Here is a 13,516-nt window from a genome sequence, read left to right on the forward strand (position 1 = left end):
AGCTGTGACGCAGCAGGACCTCCGGAAGCAGGTTGGAGCTACGGTGTTCTCAGAGACTGGGCAGACAGACTGTCAGGAAGGCAGGCTGTCAGTTGCCAGAGAAGGGCCTGCTTCCTTGACATTTCCTGCTCTGGGTTGCCAGGAAAAATGGGGAGTTTATCTATTTAAAGTTTATCCATTTGGCCTGCTCTTGGCAGGTTCACTCTTGAGAGACTCACAATAGAGACTTAAAACTCAATAAAAAGCTAACGTTTTCAGCAGCACTTAGAAATATTTGATAGCATTTAACAAGGTTCCTTAGTGCTTAGCCCCTGTTCTGGGGCCATAGGGAGAGTTGGTCCCTCTGATATGCCTTCCTTATCCTGTCCTGTCCTGTGGTCTTAACATGGCAGCTGTGTATACCCCCAGTGGTTTTCCTTCTCAAATCCATGATAGAAGACTATTTTCACCTTCTGTTTTGTGTAAAGCTTAGTCCGGAGCAGGTGGGTCTAAATAGGACATGTATTTACCATTCTCAGGTTTAAGAACGTCCTAGAACTTAAAGTCTGCTTCTGACTTGGTGAGTGAGTCATTGTGTGACCTTGGCCAAATTGTTTAACTATCTGGGTTTACATTTCTTGATGTAAAACTGGAATAGAATTTTCTTTTTTACTCTGTGCAGTTTTGCTATTTCAACAGAAAAATTTCAAGCTTCATAATTTTAGGAAGACTCTTTCAAAATATTAACAGTTAAGTCAATAGTCATGTTATTATATTGCATTTAAAATTTATATTTGGTAAAGTGTTGCATTTCTAAAGGCAGAGCCGAGCTTAGCATCAAGCAAGAATTCCTTTTTGGGCTGGAAAGATGCCTTAGCAGTTAAAGGTGCTGACAAGCCTGCATGAAGCCAGATGCAAAGTGGTGCAGGTGTCTGTGACCTCAACACATGTAAGTCAGTGGGAGACAGAGCCAAGGGAATCTGGAATCTTGTGGGACAGCAAGATTGGCACACACAAAGCAAAGCAACAGAAACAGAGAAAATAGCAACAAAGGAGAGACATCGTCTCAAGCTAGGAGGATGAGAACCCCCTCTCCAGGGTGTCATCGCTCCTCCAAACCTGCAGTGTGGCACGCACATGCCCATACGCACTCAACACATCATACACGTACATACAGATATACATAACTTTTAAAAAATTTTAATTTATTTATTTGAGAGAGAGAGACAGAGACAGGGACACTGTGTATGAGCATGCTCCAGGGCCTTCTGTTGTTTTGAATAAATTCCAGATGCATGCACCACTTGGTGCATTTTGAGTAATCAAACTCCTGCCTTTGGGCTTTGCAAGCAAGCGTCTTTAACCATTTTGTCATCTGCCCAGTCAAAGACTCACACGTATGTTTTTTAAAAAAGAATTCTTTCTTTATATCTTTCCGTAAGACAAATTTATTATAATACTTGATTTATTTAACTAGAAAATTTTGTCTTTAGTAATGACTAGTCTCTCAAGGTTAGGTACCATCTTTCTAATTCCCTTTTATCTCTTTCCTGTATTCCTTCTTAATCATTTAGAGTATGTATTATACAATTTTAGTTTGCTTCCAAAACAAAAAGATGTCAATTTAAAGGTAGTTTGAAGAATTTTGATTTTGAACCTTTATTTCATTCATCATTGTACCGCCCAGCATCTAGTGGATTGTCTTGTATATAGAAGATGCTTCTTAAATCCTGCTTGAATGAATACATTTAGTTTTATTTCTCCCAATACTAAATTAACAAAGTGACTTTAATTCTTATTTCCAGAAAGGTGACACTTGTGATGGTAGGACTTGATAATGCTGGTAAAACAGCCACAGCAAAGGGAATCCAAGGAGGTAAGTGAAAAATATATGCGTGCTTTATGAAGACTTAACTTATTCTCAGTTGTTCACTTATGTCTAATTGCTTTGTTTATTGGGTACATTCTTATTATACTTGTGCACAATATGCACAGGCTCCAGCTTGGTGACAAAGGCTTGTTGCCGTCTTTCAGCTTTGTTCAGAGTCAGAGGTACTTAGGGATTTATCTGTGTCCTAGACAGTAGGAAGGAAAACAGTAAAAAAGGAAAGAAAGCATGTCATGGCCACATTCAGCCTCAGTGGGAAGTGGGCTTTCCTGCAGTGAGTTGTTCAAGTTGAAAAGGCTCTGAGTATTAAGAGAGACAAACATGAGAATCTAGCCTGAGCTCTTCTAGCAGTGTTTAATGGTGACCAGGCATGCCATCTCTTTGAGGACTGTTTCTAAGACTGAGGACCCAGCTAGGTAGATGGTCATTTCCTCCAGCCAGCTGCTCTCAAGCGCATCTTTCTTTTCTTTCTTTCTTTCTTTTTTTGGGGCCTCTGAAACTTTTTGTAAAACTTGTCTATGTGGTAGCACAGATTTAAATGCCAAAAACATGACATATTGGTATAACACTGTGAGGTGTAAGTTATTTACTGGAAGACAGCTTTAGAATGGAATGGGTGTTCTTGGTGGAGACAAGTACTGTTTTTGTTTAAGGTAGCCACTTCTTCACAGATACACCGACCTGTTTCTCTAGGCCTTAGAAAGTTACGTTGAAGATCTTACTCCTGCCATTAAGGGGCCTTGTATTATATGCATTATTAGTGCTTGTATTTTGTTGTTTCATGCTAATCTAAATGTAGTAGTGCAGGTGGCAGTGAGTGTTTCTGCATGGAAATATATCACCAACCAGGCATCTTTAAGAGTATGACTTGGGAGAAAAGCCCAAAATGTGTGTGTTCCTGAGAACTGATGATTGAGACAAGAGAGCTCACAGTACTCGTCGGAGGGCTTTTATTTAGTAATATCTTTCAAAACTTTCTGCTGAATGAAAACATTTAGTCACCACACATTCTACTATGAAACATTAGATGTAAATTATGTCCATGTATTCTAAAGTCATCACTACTTTCTAGGCTTTAGAACTCTTACTTATTTTTTAAAAATTTTTTTTATTAATTAGTTTTGTATTCAGTAAATACAGTCAGTTTGGTACCATTATTAGGCTCATCCGTGACCTACCTCCTCCCCTCGGCCCCTCCTTGTTGAGGTATATAGGTTGTTTATTGTGGAGTTAGCCCACAGTTATTGGTAAGATAAATGTCTCCGCATATCATGACCCAACATGTGGCTCTGACATTCTTTCTGCCCCCTCTTCCGCAAAATTTCCCTGAGCCATGTTGGGTTCATTTTTGGTCTGCTTCAGTGATGAGGTATTGGAGGCTAGAACTCTTACTTCTTAAGACTTAGGTCTTTCCCCACTACACAGCTCTGACACTACTGTATGAAAGTAGCCAAGCCAATCTGTAAACAAATGAGCTATATTCCAAAGACACGGAGATTTGAATTTCATGTAATTTTCTCATGTTGTACAATACTGTTTTACATTACCAGGAATTTAAAAATATAGAACACAAAGCTGGGCATGGTGGCACACGTCTTCAATCCCAGCATTCCAGAGGCAGAGGTAGGAGGATCGCCATGAGTTTGAGGCCAGCCTGAGATGACATAGTGAATTCCAGGTCATCCTGAGTTCGAGTGAAACTCTACCTTGATAAACAAAACCAAAAACAAAAACAAAAACAACAAATATGTATAAATATATCACATTCTCAGCTTGTAGGCCCTACAAAAATAGGGGGCAAGGTAGATTTGACTTTTCAGCTTTGACTCCTGATCTCAATTTCTTCCCTTATATTCTGTGAAAGCCTTAGAATCTGACCATCTAATTTGTTGTGTGGATGTAGAGCATCCTCTTTCTGTTAGGCCTTTACACTTCTATGCTAAACTCCAAATATCCAGTAGACTCTAGAAAATACCCAGGGTATCACGTAATAAACTAAAAGGTGCTGGCAAGTATGCCAGCCCAAGTTCAACTCTCCAGACCCTATATGGAGCTGGATGCAAGGTACAAGCACCAGCTGAGATACCTGAACAAAAGTGCTATCCAGTTGAGTTCTCCTTTGCTGTTCAAACTTTTTCACTCTTTATCACCTATTTATTCTTCGGATTTTAAGATTCCACTTATACATAGAACTGCCTGAGGTGCCCCAAGTGAATCCTTCTCATTTCTTTGCATGCTTGAGACAGGTTCTTGCCAAGTGGCTCTAGCTTTGATGAGATTGAAGTTTGTTTCTTTGTAGTACTAGCCCAGGCAAAAGTAGTTAGCACAGTGTGACATGCCAGGATGTTAGGAGTTTAGCTCTTTATCCTATCGGTTGCCATTCCTTGTGTTCCCATACTTATATGGCCTCAGATAGCTCTCTACAACAGTATTTTAGTTGGAAGGAAGAGGTAAAGTGGAAGGGGAGGCTTGAAGCTGTCACTTTAGCTTTCATGCTGGTGACAAAAGCAGTGCTATTGTGGCCCTCACTTTGCTTCTGTGTGCTGGCTCTTGTCAGGAGCAAGAGCCTAGTTTGTAGGTTTATCTGTGTTCAGGAATCTCAGTAGTACCTAGTATTAACTTGGGATAAGCCACAATGGGAGTATTTACACTAATGGAAGTTAGCCGTACGTATTAGGGTTTGCCCACTTACTTCCACGGCATTTGTTAAGGATTTTAGCAGGTAAAGATTTAATAGATTAAGTAGAATCTCCTCTCTTGGATACTAACTGACATTCAAGCTGCGAATTGTAGTCTTTCCTAAACAGTCATAAAAACATAAACAAACAAACAAATCCAGGAATCTGAGTATCTCTTGGTGTTTCCTAATAGAAAGCTATTGGGGTGCAAAGTTTTTACTTTCTGTGGACTAATCTCTAACTTTGTTGAATATTAGCACTTTATTCACTATATTTGTTGTTTCAGATTATAAATCCAATAGACTAAGAGCTCTGTAGACCAAAAGATAGGACATATTAATCTTTGTATTTCTTGAGTTTTGAAGAGGTGTAGCATGCAATAGATACCTAGTATATATTTATTGATTATGCATTTCCATTTTATCTCATGTCATAAGAGACATTTCTCAGTATCCATGACACATTTACAATAGGTACTGAATCAATATATGGTAAAGATAGACGGACATATGGAAGGACAGAAAGAAAGTTGGGTGTATTAGCAGTAGTTTCTGCTGTCTTTAGTAGTTGTGTTGTAGTTATTGAACCACTTGTGCTGTGTGTTATGGATACAAAGGTACAGTTCCACTTCATGCAAAAGCATAGGCTGTTAAGAAAATCATCTAGAAAATGAGATATTATGATGGAGAGTGAAACTGGTGCTGGAAGTAGGAAGGAATCATCAGAAAAAGTTTTATGGGGGGAAATTATGCTTGAACATTTAGTGTTACCTTGAAACATAAATGTGGAATATGAGTCAGAAGGAAGAGAGTTCAGGTCCTGAAGATCTGATTTCAGTAATAGAGGTTTTGAAGTCAAGGGGACTTGGATTGCTTCCTGTCTCTATCATATAACCTGGAAATCAATTAGTTTTTCTTTGACATAGTGTTGCACTGTGCAGCCAGGTGAGCCTGAAAATCATCAGCCTTTTCTCTCATCCTCCTAGTGCTAGGATTGCAGGTTTGTGGTACCGTGAGTTTCTTTTTCTTCCTCCTTTTCTTCTTTTATTGGGAATGTTGTGGATTGAATTTACAGCCTCTCACATGCTATATATATATAAGTGGTCTTATCTCTAAGCTATGTCTTGCAGACCGTCCTTAAAAACATTTCTTAATATGAATTAATTTACTGGGAGTATTGCTACCATTCTATCTCTGCTTACATTGTTCCCTTGCTTCAAATGTTGTTCTACCTTCACTGTTTATTTATTTATTTATTTATTTTAAATTTATTTATTTGAGAGCGACAGACACAGAGAGAAAGACAGATAGAGGGAGAGAGAGAATGGGCACGCCAGGGCTTCCAGCCTCTGCAACCGAACTCCAGACGCGTGCGCCCCCTTGTGCATCTGGCTAACGTGGGACCTGGGGAACCGAGCCTCGAACCGGGGTCCTTAGGCTTCACAGGCAAGCGCTTAACCGCTAAGCCATCTCTCCAGCCCGACCTTCACTGTTTAATACAGCTTTCACACTCCAGTTTTGTGAAGCCTTTCTGGACTGTCTCGCTGCCCCTTCATTTTTATCATCTTCCTCATGACATCCCTCTCATTATCCTCTCGGCTTTTTATAACACAGGCAAATTCTGTGTTATTCCCATTAGTATTTTGCCTCTTGGTTTTGCAGTGTATTTTCTTTGAGAATGGCAGTCATATTTTATCTTTATACCCTAATGACTAGCAAAATTCTTTTGTTTATTTTAGACATTTGGTGCATGTTAGTTCCATGTAGTATGTACCAGCCTAGTAGGTTTGTTTTCATTGATTTTCTGGGAACTTTTCTCAGTTCATTTTTAAAGAAAACTGCCTATTTTCTGGCCATGATTACTTCCACATTTTCAAATACCCTTGTGGCCCTATTTCTGAAAAATTCTGTTGCTTCCATTAGGTCTAATCTTGCCTTTGTCTTTCTGGATAATGAAGGGATTAACAAAACTTTGACTTGTAATAGCAGTTAACTTTCTCTGGCTTTGTATAAATTGCCCCAAAGTGCTTGCTAAAAGGGAAGTGGTATCTTGTGAATCTGTTTCTCACTTACAGCTAAGTCTAGTAAATGCCTTTCAGATTTAATTTATCTTTGGCATCCTATGTTTTATGAAATGTGTGAGTCAGACTCTATAAACCATTTTTGTTTCATAGAATTTTCTGTAGTGATAAGAATGACCTACACTGGCCCTGTCTGGTAGAATGGGCCACTAACCACATTTGACTTTTGAAAACTTGAAATATAGCTGGTATAGCTAAAGAAATGAATCTTGTTTTAATTATTTTAACATAATTTAAAATCTTAAAAGCCTCCTATGGCGTTTGGCTACTATTGTAACCATAAGGCTCTTAAGCAAAGTCCCATGGACTGAGATTGATAGTAGATTCTATTGATGGAGTGGAAGAGACAGACATGAAATTTGAGCTTTTCTCTGTAACAGTGAATCAGTCAGCAGGTCCATATGCTCTTATAGCTATAGGTTGAATTAACAGGTTCTATTAATCTGTTATGAGTTCTCTCTTTTCCTTTGTTTTCACTTTCATATCTTTTGGAGAAATGGCCTCTCACTCATTCTCTGTCAATAGAGCACTCCTGTGGTCACCTAAGTTGTATCATTGACTGTCACATACCCTCAGTGGCTCCCATTCTCTGTATTCAGAACCCTTTCAGTCTGGGTTCAGCTTGTATTCACTTAATTTGCCAGGCGTGATAACACATGCCTGTAATTCCAGCACTCAGAAAGCTGAGGCAGAGGATCACAAGCCTGAGGCCCACCTCAGCTGCATGGAAGATCTTGTCTCAAAAAGAAAACAAGTGTTAAGAATTTGATCCATGGTATTGTATATATGTAAGTACAATGATTGAGATGGTGAGGTAATATGATGAAGAATGGAATTTCAAAGGGGAAAGTGCGGGGGGGGGGAGAGGTATTACCATGGGATATTTTTTATAATTATGGAAAATGTTAATAAAAATTGTGAAAATAAAAAATAAAAAAAAAGAATATGATCCAGGGATGGTGAGATGGCTTAGTGGTTAAGGCACTTATCTTTGTTGATTTTTGGAGGTCTTTTTTAAAAGCCTGTTAGAATCATTGTCACTCCTTGGCAGTAATATTCCTATACATCCTGAACCTTCTTTGTGTTGTCCCTCTCAAATTTATTGGGACATCCTTAAGATTTCCCTCTAGAAGTAGTAGAGTTCAATTATGTTTTAAGGGTACCTTCAAAAGTCTCTTTATTCTAACTGTAGCTTTAATTTATCTGGTGAAAAGGAATTGTCTTACTCTTGGTAGTTTCTTTCATTTTTAATTCTTCTAAATTCTTTTGTTATTTCAGTATTTCTGTCTTTACTTATCACTCTATAGATGTTGTAATAGACTTCTGGGATGGTGTGTTGTTGAAATTTGCAGGCTGGATAGTAAATAGCCTTACAGGCAAGAGTTGACTCAGTTTTTCAACATATAATTATTAAGTACTATTACATGTTAGTTACTAATATGATAGCAGATTAGAAAACAATAATTTTTTATCTGCTTTGATAGAACTAGTTGTATATTTTATAGTGTACAGCTGTCCTCGAGCCTGGATGCTTGGGTATATTATGTATTGCACATGATACTTCTTTTGTCTTATCATATGATGAATAACTCTTATGCCATTTAAGTTGTAGAGTTTCACTAATGTTATTAAGGTCTAAAGATTGTTTCTTTTGTGTCATTTGAAACAGAGCAACCTGAAGATGTAGCTCCTACTGTTGGATTTTCTAAAATTGACCTTAGACAAGGAAAGTTTGACGTTACCATCTTTGACTTGGGAGGTGGAAAACGAATCCGGGGAATTTGGAAGAATTACTATGCTGAGTCCTATGGGGTAATATTTGTTGTGGATTCCAGTGATGAAGAAAGGATGGAAGAGACAAAAGAGACAATGTCTGAAGTGCTAAGACATCCTAGGATATCAGGAAAGCCTATATTGGTGTAAGTAATATTAGTGTTATCACAAGCACAGTAGCATTAACCAATCAATAAATGGGCCTGTTACAAGATATTGAATAAACTAACATTGACATTTACTATTATAACAAAATATATGCAGTTCCCTGTGAGTTGCTAATGTTTTGAGTCCTTGCATACTGTTCTTGCGGGTGAGTTGAGGTTATGTTATGAGAAAGCCTTATAATTAGATTTCTTGGGTATTCATATATAAAGTTTTTGTTTATTTGATGACCAACATTGTATTGTATTTCTAATATATTCCAATTTTCCCTCTTGCTGTTTTTTCTTTTCTTTTTCACTTCCCTTGCCTTCCCTTATTTCTCTCTCTTCCTTCCTTCCCTTCCTCCCTGCCTTTTGTTGTTTTTGAGGATTAAATCCAGTGCTATAAACATGGTAGATAAATGCTCCAACACTGAGCTATACCTCCAGCCCTTAGATTTTGAGACTATGTCTTGTTATGTAGCCTGGCCTGGCCTTGAACTCTTGGTCAATTTACCTTACCTTCCTGACTGTAGGATTATAGGTATGTGCTGCTAGGTCCAGATTCTTGTTTTAATAGCTTACATTTTGCCATTGTCCTTTTTCTTGGAGTATAGTCTAGTTTGACAGTTAAGTAAATGGTAAATTTTTTTGAAGACACATTGGTTCCTTCAGCCTTCCACATTGCGTGTGTATTCACAGCATTTATGCAAGGCAAACACCAGGTGGTGCTGTAACTATGAGACTCCACAAAGTGAGTTTATTTGCTTTTATTTATTTAAATTGCTCTTTAACTTGAAATTAACTATTTGCCTTTATCAGTTTTTGTCACTTTCCCCTTATTCTAACAATTCTTTATTAAAGATGTAGAAAAAAAATCAACCTATCTTAGATGAAAAAAACATTGAGTAGAGTTTCTCAGTGGTCCTTAGTAGTAAATGGAGGTTTTTAAAATGAAACAATTTGGAAGAATTGATTATAAAAGTTAAAACTTTTAGGAGGGTCATTTGTTGTTAAAGCTTACACTGTTAAATGTTTAAACATTTACTTATGGATGCTACTTGGTCTATATAATCAAGTCGTTTATTGGGTTTGAAGTAAGACATTAGTAGAGATATATATGAAAGGTGAACTTGAAATCTATAGGCTAAAGTGGTATCTATACATGTCTAAACAAAATCAGAATACTCTACAGTGATGAAAATTAATGAGTGTTGATCATTTATGTACTTGCATTTTAACCAGATATTTTCTTACTTATTTTTTCAAGTTATGTGTATAGTGTGTATACAGCCATGATGGTGTCATCATTAGCCTTTTATTTATTCTTTTGTATTAATCACAAACACTTATTAAGCATCTACTATTTTGCTACTTGCATTACATTGAAGTAAGCTGAACTGGGAGATATATTGAATATCTTAATCTACTGAAATTTTCATCTGTCCTAGTTTACATCCATGCTGTAAGGCAGATGCTCTTTCTAGACTTCTGTTTCTTTTGGGTTTTCGAGTTAGGGTTTCCATCTAGTCCAGGCTGACTTGGAACTCACTATGTAGTCTCATGGCAGCCCTCCTACCTCTGCCTCCTGAGTGCTAGGATTAAAGGTGTATGCCACCACACCTGGCATAGACTCCTGTCTCTCAATAAGTTTTGAAAGTTTTTCTCGGAGAGAGAAAGAATTCTTCCCCTATCCTTTTTAGAGAAGGGTTGAATCTTTTCATACTTTTATCCACTGTAACTCTGGAGCCACAGGCTAAAATGCCTTTTTAGTATAATAACAATTAGTCACATTAGCCCAATTGTATTATTGGAATAATGACACTTTCTTATTACATACTTCTTTTCAAACGAGTTCTGATGTAATTTAATTTTTGGTTAGCTGTCACAAATTGGATACTTATAAGTATAAATATAGAGGCTTCTCTCTGGGGAGAAAACAGAATTTCTGATTTGATCTTAATAGGTTTTATGAGCACTTTAGTATAAAAGAGTTTCTTATGGCTACTTGACCATGGGATCTGCTACACCCTAGGGTCTTCTGGACTCACAAGTACCATTTTTAGTGCCTGTGCATTTTTCTGAGTGGCTGATCCTTATTCCAGAAGGAATTTATGATGGTGACAGTGAGTTTCCACATGAGGAACAATAACCAGGCTTTTTTTCTTGTTATTCTTATTTTTCAAGGTAGTGTTTCACTAGCCCAGGCTGATTTGGAACTCACTCTGTAGCCCAGGCTAGCCTTGAACTCACAGTGATCTATCTACCTCAGCCTCCTCAGTGCTGGGGTTAAAAGCCTTTCCACCATGCCCACCTAATAACCATGTTTTTATTAAGACTTTGTCAGTATGGAAATTTTGTTCCCAATCTTTATGTGTTCACTTGATTCACCTTCTGACAGTGTCATAATGATATAGCAATTTCTTTGAGCAATATATTCTTTATTACAAGTGTCCAGGAGAAGTTAAGAGGTCTGTGGATTATCCTACTACAATTATTCGAAATTGAGTTGAATGTGCTTTTTCCAAGTTAGGGCTTTATATAATAACTAGGAGAATTTGATTTGGGTATTTTTTTTTTTTTAAAGTATACTGGAGCCCCATAAGTATTTGCCCACGTAACCAGTCAGTGCACTCAATAGAGACTTTAGTCCCCTGAGGTGTTAACATCATCCTCTGAGACTTGTACTCCCTGGCTTTCCAAGACCCTTTGGCCTAAGCTTCTTTTCCTTTCCATACAATCTACTGTGCTGTTACTATTATCATTAGTGTCATTAACTTATGCTGTTGACTTACCTTTAGACTGTTCTCATCCTTCATGCCTCACCCTTCCTCTTCCCATCTCATTCCTTTTAAAAACTGACAAAGAAAAACTGCTTGGAAGTGGTAGTAGGTAGCAAGATGCAGCTATGGGCCACCTGCATCAGCATTAGCTCAGATCTCTTAAAATTTTTAAGGGTGAAGCCAGAAATGCTGTGAAATTTTCCCCATATAGATTTTCCAAATCATTCAGATACACAGAAGAAATTGAGGATTTCTGAAGTTTGAAAAGGTCAAGCTGAAAAGCCAGAAAGGCCATAAAAAGGGTATTTACTCTTTTTTATTTTTATGTTTTGAGACAGGGTCTCACATATTATACCCAGGAGGAAGTCCTCAACCCTTCAACCATCCTCCTGTCTCAGCCTCCCATATACAGGGATTACAGGTGTGCACCACCACATCTGGAGGAAGGCAACTTATTCTGAGCTTCTACCTCTCTGCTTGTAAAGAATTTAAATAACTATGATGTGTATAAATTCCAAACAAAGCCTTTAAAGCACCCAGTGCAGTGTTTTTCTAGTGTGAGGTTGGATTTGAATATCATAGCTATTGATGGTATATTGGTTTCAAAGTGTCACGTGGATTAAACTGCATACAGATTATTAAACAAAATGGGATAATTTCGTGGTCAGGGGTATGCACTGGAGTTCTTATCATAGTTGTTACTACTTTTATTTTTTCATGTTTTCAGAACTAGCGATTCCATTTGTTATCCTTTCAAATCTTTCCAGAATTATTATTTTTACTCAGGTTGTTATATTAAGAAAAGTTTACAAATGCCACATGTTCTCTCTTATATGTGGATCCTAGCTACAGATGACTGGGCTTATGCGTGAGAATGAAAATACTTACTAGCAGAGGCCAGTAAGTTAAAAAGGAGACATAAAGGGAAGAGAAAGGAAGGGAGGAGGGTACTTAATAGGTTGATATTGTATATATGTAAGTACAATGATTGTGATGGGGAGGTAATATGATGGAGAATGGAATTTCAAAGGAGAAAGTGTGGTGGGGAGGGAGGGAATTAACACAGGATTTTTTTATAATCATGGAAAATGCTAATAAAAATTAAAAAAAGAGAAAAGTTTACCACTTATATTTTCCATAAAGCATGGAAATAAATGCACAAAACGTTTAACAACTAATAGTAAAATATCTTTTTCTTTTTTGCTTAGTTTAGGTTAGTACTAATTGATTTGAAAATATAGTAATGAGGTACCATTTATAATAGCCAAGCTATGAAGTCAGACTAGGTACCAACCAAGAGAGAAATAAGTAAAGAATATATGGTAATTTTACAAAGTGGAATATTGTTCAGTCATATAGAACTGTAAAATAAGGTTATATGCAGTACAGTGGATGTAAATTGAGGTCATCATATTAAGTGAAATTAGCCAGGCACAGAAGAGCAAGTACTATGTTTTCTCTTGCATGTGGAATATAGCATTAAAAATAAGTAATCAAGACACCCTGAAAGTAACAGTGCAGTTACAAAGGTAGGGGAAAGGAGACACAAAAGGAGAGAAGGGCAGTTGCATGTTGTGTGCTTATAAGGAGATATCATAGTGGGATCTATTAATTCATGCGATAAATGTGTATTAATAATAACCACAGAATATAGCAATGGAATTGAATATGATAAAAAATGTTTTGTGATAAATCTTTCTGTGCTTAAGTCTTGTAAAAAAAAAAGATGTACAGATGTATAGATATTAATAGAAAAAAACTTTTTTAGTAATCCATCTGGAAGAAATTATAGTAATGCATATTAAGTAGTACTTAATATCTTCAGTTTTCATGATAAATAATTTTGGAACAGTTAGGCTCAAGTATCACTAAAGCTTTAAACAACAATTTTGAATTAACAGAAAAGATAATCACTACCATAACTGCTAGCTGTGGAGTTTATCAAGTGTTATAAGTGAGTCTTTCTTCTAATGTTCCTTCAATACTTTAAGGTGACATGTAGGAAATACTTTTTGTCCACAGTGATGGTTGATAATTAACATAACAGAAAATTCTTCAATTTCTTTATTTTTTCAGAATAAAAGTATTTTATAGTATCTATGATATATTTGTAATGTGCAGATTCAGTTCTTTCAAGTTTCCTTCCATTGTGCATGCTTGGAAAGAGTATTCTTCTTCGTCATCAGACCTGA

The 13,516-nt window shown here is 36.9% G+C and overlaps 1 protein-coding gene across 2 annotated transcripts in view; it reads left to right on the forward strand.

Annotated features, from left to right (window-relative positions):
• Arl13b (ADP ribosylation factor like GTPase 13B) overlaps positions 1 to 13,516 on the forward strand; it is a 70,505-nt gene that overhangs the window by 14,148 nt on the left and 42,841 nt on the right. For both annotated transcript variants that reach the window (XM_004663306.3, XM_045147824.1), the window contains exons 2-3: positions 1,785 to 1,855; positions 8,295 to 8,544. In XM_004663306.3, coding sequence (XP_004663363.2) covers positions 1,785 to 1,855; positions 8,295 to 8,544 — 321 coding nt within the window. The remainder of the gene's footprint in view (positions 1 to 1,784; positions 1,856 to 8,294; positions 8,545 to 13,516) is intronic.

Source organism: Jaculus jaculus, chromosome 4 (genome assembly GCF_020740685.1).
Source record: "Jaculus jaculus isolate mJacJac1 chromosome 4, mJacJac1.mat.Y.cur, whole genome shotgun sequence".
In the NCBI taxonomy this organism is placed as follows: domain Eukaryota; kingdom Metazoa; phylum Chordata; class Mammalia; order Rodentia; family Dipodidae; genus Jaculus; species Jaculus jaculus.